Below are 13,462 nucleotides of genomic sequence, written 5' to 3'. Positions count from 1 at the left end.
ACTCCACCTTTCAGGTCTGCATGCACCTCAACAGTGCCTACAATATAGCAGACACAGTAAATATTAGCTTCCTTATAGGATTTTACATCGGTAAATGAGAGGGACATGATTTGCCTCCTGGCAGACCCAAAACGTGCTCACCTATACTTATATTTATTTTTTGTCAAACATGTATGATCTAGAAATTTGTCTAAACCATATAACGATTATAAGGGCTTCGGGTCTCTATTTTGTCATTGTTTTAAAGTATCTTACTAAACCTGTTTTAAAATGTTATATAAAAATAATAACTGTTTAACAAAATAATGCATTCCAGTTGAGTTTAATTTACCTTGTGCTATTAACAAAAGACTCTCCAAAAACCAAAATGACAAAGTAATCGAGGTCTATTTAATAACAAACACAGTTTTTATTATATTTTATTAGATGTGCCGGAACCCTAATTTGAGGATGTTTGCTTACCTATGCTATCCGTATGTACGTTTTGGTATTAGCTCTCTTTTTGAGCTGGAAATATAAGTCTTCTGCAGGCAGCTTCGGGGACCAATTAACTCCATTAAATTATATCCAGTTATGTAGTGAACTGAACCACTGCTGGTCTGGGGCTGTCTAGAGCTGCGACAATTAGGAGATGGAGAGAGGCAGAAAGAGAGATTGATTTTATATGTCACTGAAGCACACTGCAACAATATGCCAGCGTGACTTTCAAAATGGCCTTAAAATATTCCAAACTCAGGGAGTTTCCTTGCTCCTGAGTGGGAGTTGACAGACTGTCTGGCAGCATTAGAAAGAGGCAGAGAAAAGCTGATGTCTATATTGTGTCCTCTAATAACATTCTGCCTCTTTGCGGCATCCCCCCCTTAAAAGGATCCGTCTATTTGTTGTGAGGGGTGTGTGTTTGTGTGTTTGTGTGTGTGTGTATGTGCTTTCCTCCCCTTGTGCAAGGGGCATGATTTCACCTCTCACATCTGGGAAAACCAAACTGAAGGACGCTAACCCTCCCAAGGTCACCTAGATTAGTCTTGTGGCCCGGGGTGGGTGGTGGGTGGGAGGAACAGAACCCAGGTGTCCGGACTCCAGCTTTGTTGGGCATTAAATCATTTTCCTTCCCTTGTGAAAAAAAATTACCGGGCGATGGGAAGTGAGAGATTAATCAGATTTCCTCTTTTCCCTTATTTCCCCTCCCCCTTACGAAGAAAAAAACTCGGGAAAGCAGAAGAGGTGCCCGCCCTGCAGTTCTTAAGCTGGGTCCCCCCGCCGCATTCCCCCTCCACCTCACTCCCACTCCCATTTCCCCACCCCCGACACAAAGCGATCTGGACTCCCAGGGCTTCCGCCAGTCCAACCGCGAGCCTAGGAGGTGAGGAGTGGTTAAAACTCAGCCCTCACCTCCGCGGGTCCCGGGCTCGGCGTCGCCTAGGCCCCGCCCCCGCTCGCCCTTCCCCCACGGCCTCGGAACGCCAGCCCCTCTCCTCTCTCCCATTCGGGCGCACCCACCCCAGATGCCGCCTGGCACCGAGCGCAGCCGCCGCTGCCGCACTTTCCACTTGTATTGATCACCTCTCAGCCCCGCGCAGCCAGCTTCCCCGAGCGGACCGCGGCCAGCGCGCCAGCCCTTGGCAGCCCCGGAGCAGTCGGGCTCCGGGAGGAAACTCCTTGGGAGCGCCCTGTCCGGGGTGCCCTCTGCGCTCTGCAGTGTCTTTCTTTCTGCCTGGGAGGAGGAGGAGGAGGAGGAGGAGGAGGAAGAGGAGGAGGAGGAGGAAGAGGAGGAGGAGGAGGAGGACGTCTGGTCCCGGCTGGGAGGTGGAGCAGCGGCAGCAGCAGCCGCCGCCGCCGCCGCCGCCGCCGCCGGAAAGGGAGAGGCAGGAGAGCCCGAGACTTGGAAACCCCAAAGTGTCCGCGACCCTGCACGGCAGGCTCCCTTCCAGCTTCATGGGCAAAGTGTGGAAACAGCAGATGTACCCTCAGTACGCCACCTACTATTACCCCCAGTATCTGCAAGCCAAGGTAAAGGGCACAGGGGGGAGATGACGGCCGGAGGAGGGGGTCCGGGGGTGCGCGCGGGGTCGGGCCCGGGGAGGGGCGCGCAGCGAGCCCCCGCCGCCCCCGGGCGGAGTTGCTGGAAGGTTGCTAACTATAGCGCTGGCCTGGGCAGAGCCGGGCGGCGCGCGGGGCGGCGGCTTCCCTGGGAGCGGAGTGCGGGGATCGGGTTACAGAAAGGCGCGGGGGGAGAGACTAGACAGGAAAGAGCCACTAGCCCCTTCCTGGCCCGGCCAGCGGGGAGGGTCGCGGGGCCGAGCGGCGCCCCTCGCCGAGCCCTGGCTGGCCGGCCGCCGTCGCCTGGCGTCCGCGTCTGGATCCGCTGGTGGCCCGGCTTTTCGACCCTTTCTCCAAGGGCCTCGCCCTGTAAGCTGTAACTCTTTGCTCCCCTCGCCGTGACGCGGAGCCTCCCGCCCCCCAGGGACGCCCCTCCACCTCCCGCGCGCGCAGCGACTGGGGTGGAGGGGCGGCGGGGCCGGGACATTTTCCTCCCCGCCTCCGGCCCTGCGCGCCCGCCCCTCGCCTCTGATCTTTGTGCGGTGTGGCACTTCACCTGGTTACTGATTTCTACTTTTACGCTGGTGTTTTGGGTAGAAAAGTGGCCAAAGTTCACTCGCGTTCATTGATGTCCTTTCTAATCTCTAGAGGTTTTGCAAAGGAGGGACAATGGGCAGATTTCAGTGCAGAGAAAGAAGTGACTTCGTATTTGGTTAAAAAAGAAACAAAAACAAAACTAGCTTATATGTTTGCCACAGATCGATTTCCAATGTTGCTTTTTAAAAAGTGACCTCGGCACACTCTGGGTAACAACAGCTGATGACATGTAGTCATACAAATTGCACCTGGCTTTCTAGGGACCCTAGGTACTTTGTTAGTGGGCCTTATTTTTACAATAAGAATTTGATGCCTCCCGAACTCATTTAAAAAAAAATTGTTTGGGCCAGGAAGACTGGAAATTTCACTGCTTTGGAAGCAGCCGCCACAATTTGGGAGGGTGGAAGTTGGACGCAGCGGCCTTCTTCAGCGTCCTTCTTCTGCCATTAACATCTATCACAACTCCGGGTGCCCTTCTAGATCACAAAAGTATCAGGTATGGATGCAGTGTCCCAACTTTCTTTGGGAGGTTGTAATCACGCTCTGCTTGCTGGTAGTTGGGCATTTCCGGCCTGATACAAAGAATCTCTGATTCAGCCTTTTCTTTCTTAGAATGTGTGTGGTCCACGTTTTCATGTACTTAGGACATAACCCTGTATTTGTCTACGTAAAAAGGACACTTGTCAGTATCTAGACCAGAAATGTCCTAGCACTCCAGGGCCTCATTTTCACTTCACCCAATTCCCACTCCACTTTGGGTCACCAGAAAGCAGCAAAATGGTAGCAGCAAGGATACCCCTTATTCATCTCTGTGTAGTTTTCACAGTATTTGTTTTCAGGAACTTGCAGGAGATGCTAGTTTTCTGTGAGCTACATGGAAGGTGTTCAAAGAAATTTTGTGGCATAATCAATGCACTGCCTTTTAGATGTCTTATATATTTAATGCACTTGTTTAAATTATGCAGCATTGGGTGGCTAAAGGACAGCTTATTCAACACTTAACAATATGAATAATAAATACACCCACTCAGGTGAAGAAGAAAAAAACCCATGTTTCTACAGGCACATTTACCTTAGTAATTTTTATATACCATTAGTAAGTTAGAAACCAAGTCCATACCATTTAATGTAGCTAATGCAATGCCATTTGGCTTTTTTGCCCTGTAAATAATTGAAGAGAGAGACAAACGGCAAGAGCCTGCTCTAGTAATTAGGGTCGGATCCCAGAAAGCTTTACGGCCCATTTTCTGAAAGTGTGCTTCCTGCATAAAGCATTTAATATTGATTTGTGTTGCGGTAAATGACATTCTCAAAACATATTTTGCTATTTCTACAATTAAATCTGAAATCCTATTATTCCGAATTTCTTTGTTTCTGGAGAAAGGTATACATCCTCACTTGACCTATATAACATGGTATTAAAGTTTGGTAATTAAGTCTAAATTCCCTGTTGTACAAGTATCTTGATTATCTCAGAAGGGGACAGCTTCTAAAAATGGCACGTGACTAGATGCAAATTTTAGGTAAGCAGATTTCGGAAAAGGTAGCCCTTTTTTTTCCTCTCCCTTATGTATCTGTTGGTAGCATGGTAGTACTGTTGAGTCATTTAAAAAGAAAATAGACTTTGGTTTGTAGTTAGTTTGAAAACAAGTGTTGCCTAATCTTCCTAAAGAGTTAATAAACTCTCTTAGGATCTGCTGTCTGTCACGATTCTTGCCTCTGTGTGTTCTTTAACCTTCCTAAACTATGGGATAGAAAACATCACTCTGTTGAAAGTACAGTGATGTGTTTGCTAGGCAGAGTTGTTTTGAAACTTCTGTTTGGAAGCTATATCAAACACTGAAGAATGGCATGGCCATCTCAAAAGTGATATCTAATTTGTGTTCAACAGATAGATGTGATTTTCTCAAATCTGATTCTTTTAATCAGAAGGAATAGATAATACCAGGTAAAATGGAACTTAACAGTTTGTCTTGTTGTTGTACTTTTAAAAGTTATATATGTCAAACCATTCTTCTTGTTTTAGTGATCCAGTCTATTTTTGTAAATTTATTTTGTAATTTTCCCCATAAAAACATACTAGTTACTTCCACATTTTATTAATTTTAAAAAAATACCATCTGTTGGGCTATATTGGAGCAAATGACCATATTGGTATACTTTGTGCTTTGACAAAAAGAAAAAAAACATTAGAAAAAGTACTATATCTCCATGAAACATAAAATAAACTTGAGGGTACTATGGAAGAGCAGGACATGAGTGGAAATGAATGCGACTGTATAATATTCATAATACTTTGGTGTAGACTTACATAAATTTCAGTAACCTGATTTCACATGCTGTTGGGTTTTTTTGTATTTCTCAGTGAGGATGGTCTTATCACAGCAGGTTCTTTTTTATCAGCTGACACATTCATTCTGAAATGTAGTTTGATGTAGTTTTGTAAACATAACCACATGTCATCCTAAAGAATTTTCTCAATTTTAAAATGACCTATGCTGTATTATATTAAATTTAATATCCACCTTTTAGCTACACAGAAAAAAGATGTTGATAATCTAACATATTTTAACTTAAAGATTTGTATGTACACATTTTCAACCAGTGGCTGCATTAATTTTACTTATTGTAAAAGCAACCCTTGAGTTATAGTCCGTTTATTTCAAAGATACTAAGACATACATTATTGCCAGTGCATGAATGTAAATAGTTACGGGCATTGAAATACTCTATTTCTTTTGAAGAAAGGGAAGTACAAAATTTTCTTTCCATGATTACTTAGCTACATATTTTGTACCAACTAAAAGCAATTTGATACAGTTGTAATCTTTATTCACATAGTTCTAAGAATATATTTCTATAAAATATATAGAAAGCTTGATTTTTTAAAGTTTTTGTGTATAATGAAGTATTGTTTTCCACACTAAATAAATGTCTACACAAAAGATATGTTTATTTCTAAAACAAAACATAATTTTGTTTTTACACCATTTTTACATAAGTTTATGACACAGAATATATCTGAGCCTAGCTTCAGAATCTGAAAATAATGAATGATATAATTTATTCTATTAATAAAGGCTACTAGAACAAAGCAGTTTTTCTGCATTGAACTTTTGCATGCATTTTTGGTTGAATTCCTTAACTCTTACTTAGTTATAGCCAAATGAATATTGATTGTATCAATCTGTTTCTCCAGAAATTAGGAGTCCTGATTTGATACATAAAACTGTTGCGTCTAATTAAGTGGAAGTACACAGGCATAATATTGAGACATGGTGCCCTTTGTATCATAAGAAGTAACCGCATTTATAAGGTAAATAGAGTTTGCTTAAAATATGTCAGTTTGGTAATGCAGCATTTTACACTGATGAATCAACCTCATTTCCTTAAGTGAGTGGGGTATTATGTATGACTATCTGGAAGTGGTTTTGGAAGGCTGAAGGACATGTAACTGTTATAACGAAGATGCATTGTAATGCAACAGTGTAGCACCCTTCTCTTCCTATAGCTATTTCTTTTGAATTTCCCATACAACCTTTTTTTTCCCCCCCTTATATTGGGAGCCAAATCTTAAGTTCCTTGAAGGGAAAAGGAAAAGATAGGTGAACTAGGAAAGTATTCAATCATTATCAGTATAACTATATATACCTTACATCTTTGGCAATCTTGGCTTTGAATTTTAATTCAGATATGGGGAATTTCCATGTAATATACTTTCAAGAAAAGAATTTTTACTGATATGTTGCTCTGACTTTGTATTTTGCTTAATGGTTTATTGAAACCATTTTGGCGTCTAGCTTTTGAATTGGGACAGTGAAGTTTTATCCTATTTATTGGAATATTATAGAAATAATAGATTATTATAGAAATAAGAGTATGTCAAGTTACTCTCGAGTGGAAGTTTTTATGCAATCTAAAATAGCTTATTTTAAAGAAATGTAGTAATGACATGTCAGTTATTCAAATGCAGCACCATAACATTTGGTATAAAACCAAACCAAATATTCAAAAGTTGAACGTCAGCTTGGGGATTTTATGTGGGATGAATTTAAATGATCTGTTTTCTCTGCTGTTTTATTTTATTTATTTATTTTTGAGACAGAGTCTTGCTCTGTTGCCCAGTCTGGAGTGGAGTGGCACGATCTCAGTTCACCACAACCTCTGCCTCCCGGGTTCAAGCGATTCTGCTGCCTCAGCCTCCCGAGTAGCTGGGACTAGAGGCGTGTACCACAATTCCTCACTGATTTTTGTATTTTTAGTAGAGATGGGGTTTCACTACGTTGGCCAGGCTGGTCTTGAACTCCTGACCTCGTGATCTGCCTGCCGCAGCCTCCCAAAATGCTGGGATTGCAGGCATGAGCCACCGCGCCCGGCCTCTGCTGTTTTATTTTAACGAATTCCTGATGGAATTCAGCTGTGCCTCACAAGAGGCAGCACTTGGACGATGGAGGTCTACCATAGGTAGTTTGGTTAGGTGATACAGAGCAAAATGTCATTTTAGAACAAACAGTGTGTGTTGAACACACATACAAATTTGAGTACATATGCAAATTTGATAATAGAAACAAAGCATTTCTTAGTCTGGTAGATATGAGGTCAACAGAAGAGTGTAGAGAGGATGGTAATAGCTAAGCCAACCACAAACTGAACATATATCTCCCATAATCTAATTCCTTAATGCATCTAGTCTCCTTAACGAAATTATGTGAATATTTTAATTTTTCAAACAAGCACTGGAAAATAAGAATGTCAAAATGATGAGAGAAAAACAAAAAGGAGAGAGAAAAAATCAACATCTGAACCTCCTAGGGGAGAAAAATGTATAAAATTAAGCATTGTCATTCTCTCCCTATGTTGTCTCTTAACTAATTCTTAAGTGGATGCATTTTAGAAGATAGAGAATATGTTGGATGTTGAATATGAAAACCTAGATTCTAAAAGTGAGGTTGGATGCTGATATGAACAGTTAACTTGCATGTAGAGCTGGCACTGTAAACATGCTAAATCAATGTTGATGGGTGATTTCCTACATTCGCTGTAATATCTGTGTTCTGGATTAGGTAAAGTTTTAAGCTGGTAGTTTGTTGTAAAATTGCTGAGGCTCATGATGAAGGACTAAAATATTAGCCAATCAATTGTATTTACTGAGTGACCCCAGTACATCATTCTTTGCACTTGACACTGGGAAAGTTTAGAGAGTGGAACATCTGGTACCTGCTCTCCAGCACTTCACAAGCTACCAGGGAGGACAGAATAGACACAATACAAGAAATAAGCACAGAATATTTACAAAGTAGTACACCCACGAAAGCAGCACACCAGCTGGTGTCCTGGGTTTGAGTGACTGAGAAGGCACTAAGATATATGTAGGATTAAACACTTTGCCATGTCTTTTGCCAGAAAATGTAAAGTGCTAATAAATGCTACAATAAACCTGGGAATGTTAGAAAGAAATAGGGCTTGAAATGAATAAATGCATTTTTTACTTATCAGCATTGTTTTGCATTTTTTCTGCTGTATAAATTCTTTTAAGAGTACTTAGAATTTTAAACGTATAATATTTTTTGTACTTTATGTTAACTCCTCCTCAAAGTTTCATATTCAATTAATTTATTTCATCCTATTATTTTTCTAGTTTATGCTTACAAATGTGCTGTTAAGCCAACCTATTAGAGGTGTGGCCGGTTGGAAATGTAGTCCTTAAATGATGACACAGTGGTTATACAGAAGTATAACTTTGATTGTTTTGAACCATTTGAAATAATGTTTATTTCTCTGATTAGCTTTGCTCTGGCAAAGGGGAGGAAGTAAGTTTGGGGTTTGTAATGCTACTAATTAGATCATTGCTTGCCTGCAATCTACACATTGATAATGTGTCTAATGTGGGCTGGCATTTCTTCAGAAAATAAAATGTTAAAAAATTATTCCTGGTCTTTAGTGGATATCTCTTTATCTGGTCATCAGCCAGCTTTAATTCTTTCAAAATATTCACGCTGCAACTAGATCCAAGTGCTTCAGGAGTCCTGTTGTCCTCCACTTGGCCTCAGTGTGGCCCCTGGAATCCATTCCTCAGGCTACCCGTTGAACAACATGTGCTATGCAGTTGGGCTGCTGGGTCCCAGATAAACAGTGATTTCAGGGAAAGGTTTTGTGCAACAAAATGAGATCATTTCATAGATGTCATAAATATTTTCACTGGTCCTGAAGGAAAAATGCATCATCTTCCCAGACGCATTTCACACAATACTAGAGGTGTTTCTTCTACAAGTTGAAAAACCGAATACTTAGAATGGCAGAATTGGATGGACACATCATAGAATGCCATGCTCTGAACTTGAGTTTCTTGGGCCGGAGGGCGGGGGTGGCGGACAGGGAATTGAATTGCCAAAACAGAATTTTATATTATGAGCTTATATTTATATTATCCTCAAATAATGCTATACTATTTCCCCTGCTAAATGCTTTTTAAACGTGATGATTTCAAGTTGCAGTTGGGAGTATATTTGAACTGGAGAACCCCTAAACCCTCCCTTACCAGTAGAATTACAATGAAAATTTTCACAGTTTATATAATAAAGTCTCAGATAAAATATTTAGTCATTAGGAAAAGTAAATTATATTGAAATTTGTAATATCGTCAACTTTACCTTTGTCTTCTCGACAACAATTTGATTTCATCATCCAACAGGTTTTCTTTTTATAAAAAGAAAAATTTGCCAGAAAAATGTATTTTCAAGTCACCAACTGAAATACTCCCACGACCCTCTTTGCCTCCTACAAAGCACAGTTCTGATTAATTTCATTGTTTCTAAAACGACATTCTTTTAAAAAGGTGCCTAATCTCAGCCTCTTTTCAGGTTTCATTCCACATGATCACTTGCATACTTCTATTTAAAAAACAATAAACACAGAAAGAATTACCTATCAGAGAATGGGCTACTAGATGATGTTTTTCTCATGCTCTGTGTGATTTGTTCAAAAATTGGGTATACCTTAACTTATAAGTGAGTTGCATTTCCAACAATTTTATTCCAAACAGTTAGCTTGTCATTTGGTTATTTAAAACTTCAAATTCATTTCATAAATAAATAGTTATACTTAATGATATGGTCCCCAGCGAACCTATGAGAGTCTGTAAAAGTAACCCACTTTATAATTCACATATAGTTCTCTACTAATACTGCCATTGAACGAAATCACCACATCAGATGTTTCTTGGAGAGAGGGGTGAGTTTTCAGAGTTAGATTTCCAGGAACCCGTCTTTGCTTTCTTTGGGTGAGTGGGAAGACAGGGTTCTTCTACAATCTTTCAACAAGGCTTTGAGCTTTTATGACAGGGGAGGGGTTTCAGCTTGTGAAGTCAGCTTGTGAAGTCACAGGGATCAGGGAGTTTGTGCTGGAGCTTCCTCTGGGGGTCGCCTGAGAGCCCTCTTCACTTCTAGACCCACTCACCTGTTTTCTTGTGCTGGCCTCAGAGATAAACTCGTTCCCTTTTCCCCTTAATTAAAATAAAATCTTTTTCTTTTTAAGAGCCGAGGGTTCCTAGTAGTGCTTCTCATGCTGAGCTTACCACTACTAGATTACTACAGCCTCACAGCTTTTCTTTACTCTCCTTTAGCCTTGAATCAAGCAAACATCTCTTGAGGCTGGTAACCAGAAGGCAGCAAAAGGACAAAGTATCTTTTCCACTTCTCTTTTTACCTTTTCTTGGTTCGTTGATGCTTCATAACTCTTTAGGGAATCCCCAGACCCCACACCTCCTTGAGAATCCGATGATGGCGTAGGTTTTTTTTTTTTTTTTTTTTTGAGACAGAGTCTCGCTCTGTCGCCCAGGCTGGAGTGCAGTGGCCGGATCTCAGCTCACTGCAAGCTCCGCCTCCCGGGTTCACGCCATTCTCCTGCCTCAGCCTCCTGAGTAGCTGGGACTACAGGCGCCCGCCACCACCCCAGGCTAATTTTTTGTATTTTTAGTAGGGACGGGATTTCCCCATGTTGGCCAGGATAGTCTCAATCTCCTGACCTCGTGATCTGCCCACCTTGGCCTCCCAAAGTGCTGGGATTACAGGCGTGAGCCACCGCGCCCGGCCGATGGCGTACATTTTCATTAACCTCAAATGTTTACCTAGAATCAGCCTGTGGAGCACAGGTTAAGAGCCTTACCCTGGGTGGGGAGCAGTGGCTATGCCTATAATTCCATCACTTTGGGAGGCCGATAGGGGAGGATTGCTTGAAGCCAAGAATTCCAGACCAGCCTGGACAACATAATGAGACACCGTCTTTGGGGGGGGGGGGGGGGGAAGGAATCTTATCCTGGAAGGAAGACAAAGACTGAACAAATCTATGCTTAAGAGGATGAATCAGATCAGACCAGAGATCGCTTCATGTTTTTTTCTGCGTTGTAGCTCAACAGACTCTGATGAAGAGCTGCACAAAAGCCAGTGTCCTGCAGAGTGGGGTTAGGTGGCGTGAAGTCCATACCCCTATCCAGCAAGGGTTTGAACAGTTTCACAGTGTGTTTACTTTCTCTCTTCTCCTCCACTCCTGCTCTCCAATTTTCTTGTTGTACTCTTAGAGTTAAGCCACTCTGGACTGACTTCTGTCCACTAACAGGTGTGTGTGATCGTGGTAGATGCACCAGTGTGACCATCGTATAAGCTACTCCCACTCCATCTGCCGGAATCAGGGGCCAAGTGGGTCTGACGTAATTTGGCTAAAAAATCTTTACTACTTCTTAATGCTGTAGACTATGATTAAGAATTTGTAACAACAGTTGCCCCAGATTTCGGTTTTCTTTTCTGATTCCTCATCCAATTTTATATGGAAATTTTAAATAAAATTGTATTTGGTAATGTGTAAGTGTGTTATGGAACCATAGACATGATGTAATACTTTGAACAAAAGTACATAATTAGCATAATAGAAAGTATTTTTATGGTAAATGTATACTCCTAATGAGATTGAAACTTAAATATGATAAAGTCAAATAGCAAGCGGTTTACATTTTTTTCTTAACCCATACTAAAATTTAAAATTACATATAACCATTTTTTCTACTTTTTGAATACTAGTTATTCTTTACCTTAAAAAATAATCAAAAAGTTGTGTTTTTATATTGGCAAAAACCTAAAAACAGATGTGTTTCTTATTTGGTAGTAGTTTCTCAGACTTTAAGTTTAGCAGCAGAAATGTTTAACCTTGATTTTGTTTCCTTTTTTTTTTTTTTAAGAGAGATTTTTTTTAACCTACAAATAGGATTTAAAATGACAGTGGGTGATATCTGGTGTTCTTTTCTGCCTCTCTATCTCTGTCACAAAATTCAAATTCATGTTTCAGCAGTACAGGATGTTCTTCAGTACACATCCTTTGAGCCTTCAAAATTTGATTTGACTGTGTGGTCTGACGATAGCATGTTGAGATAAGTACATTGTGATAGTAATCTGTGCCCGAGCCCTAATGAGCATCTGCTTTCTAGGGCGCCACAGCAGCACCTTTCTTTGTTTCCTCTTCCTTTGCTTCTTTGATTTGAATCTTGTTACATCCTGCAAATGGGTCATTTTTGTTTTTTTTCAGTATGCAAATCCTCCTATCTGCCTTTTTTAGGGAAAAAGAAACCAGATATTCTAAATATAAATGAATGCACAGGGAATTTTAAAGGAGTCTTCAGGAAGTGCACAGCTATAGTTCTTCTATTAGCAAATCAGACATATTATTCTAAAAATCATCTAGTTAATTTGATACAGATGGAACTACCTGGTCAGTTTAATTAAATTCAATAATTACTTACTGTGCAGGCATGTATTAGGCCCTGAAAGGTGCAATATGTAATTAAAACATAGTGTGCATCATCATAATGCACAGTGGAATAATTTTGTTTAAAACTTCTATAGTGCACAAATTTTAAATCTATAGGTTGATATACTCATGTAATAACCACTCAGGTGATGATATAACATTTCCAGAACCAGACAACATCCTTAGTTGTACCCACTAAACGTAACTACTAGTGTGACTTCTATCTTTGTTGGTTGGTTGTATCCATTCTTGTACATCATAAAGATGAAACCGTATTGTATATATCCTTTTCTGTCTGGCCTCCTTAGCTCATTATTATTTTGTTTTGAGTCACTGATGTTATGTGTGCAATTGGTTCTCTTTTTAATGCTATGTGTATTCCATTACAGGATATATTGTATCAAAATTAATTTATTCATTCTATTATTAATGGGCATTTGGATTATTTCAATTTAAGACTATTTTGAATAAAATTTGTACCAAAATTTATTTATCCATTCTATTATTAATAGGTATTTGGATTATTTCAATTTAAGACTATTTTGAATAAAATCACTGTAATTGTCTTGTTCATATCATGTGTTCAACATATGCACTTACACCTAAGAGAGGAATTTGTAGGTCATAGGATATGTGTATGTTCAGCTTGGGTAGACACTACCAGTTTTCTCCTGCCAGCAAAGCATGAGAAATCTAATTGCTTTGCGTCCTCACTAAAACTTGATATTGTCAGTCTTTTAATTTTAGCCCTTCTGGTGGGTGGGTATCTCATTGTGGTTTTAATTTGCATTTTCTTGATGATTAATGATGTTGAGCACTTTTACAAATATATTCATTGGCCAATTAGGTATCCTCTTTTGAAAAGTCTTTTGCAAAATTTAGCCATTTAAAAAAAATAACAACTTTATTGGGATATAATTTACATACCATGCAATTCAACTTTTTGTTCACTTTTTAAATTGGGTTCTTTTTTTTTATTGGTTTGTAGGTTTTAAAATATATTTTGGATACAATCCTTCATCAGACATATGTA

At 40.2% G+C, this 13,462-nt stretch overlaps 1 protein-coding gene across 5 annotated transcripts in view; it reads left to right on the top strand.

Annotated features, from left to right (window-relative positions):
* Positions 1 to 1,326: 1,326 nt before the first annotated feature.
* Positions 1,327 to 13,462, top strand: part of RBMS1 (RNA binding motif single stranded interacting protein 1) — a 215,031-nt gene continuing 202,895 nt past the window's right edge. For 4 of the 5 annotated variants that reach the window (XM_025404167.1, XM_025404166.1, XM_025404162.1 and 1 more), the window contains exon 1: positions 1,327 to 2,007. In XM_025404167.1, coding sequence (XP_025259952.1) covers positions 1,933 to 2,007 — 75 coding nt within the window. In that variant the 5' untranslated portion in view covers positions 1,327 to 1,932. Of the gene's footprint in view, positions 2,008 to 4,058; positions 4,063 to 13,462 lie in introns of all 5 variants that reach the window. The other variant, XM_025404168.1, reaches the window with a different exon arrangement.

This window comes from Theropithecus gelada, chromosome 12 (genome assembly GCF_003255815.1).
Source record: "Theropithecus gelada isolate Dixy chromosome 12, Tgel_1.0, whole genome shotgun sequence".
Lineage (NCBI taxonomy): Eukaryota > Metazoa > Chordata > Mammalia > Primates > Cercopithecidae > Theropithecus > Theropithecus gelada.
Note: the sequence above shows the minus strand (reverse complement) of the source record. Positions and strands in the feature narration are given on the sequence as shown.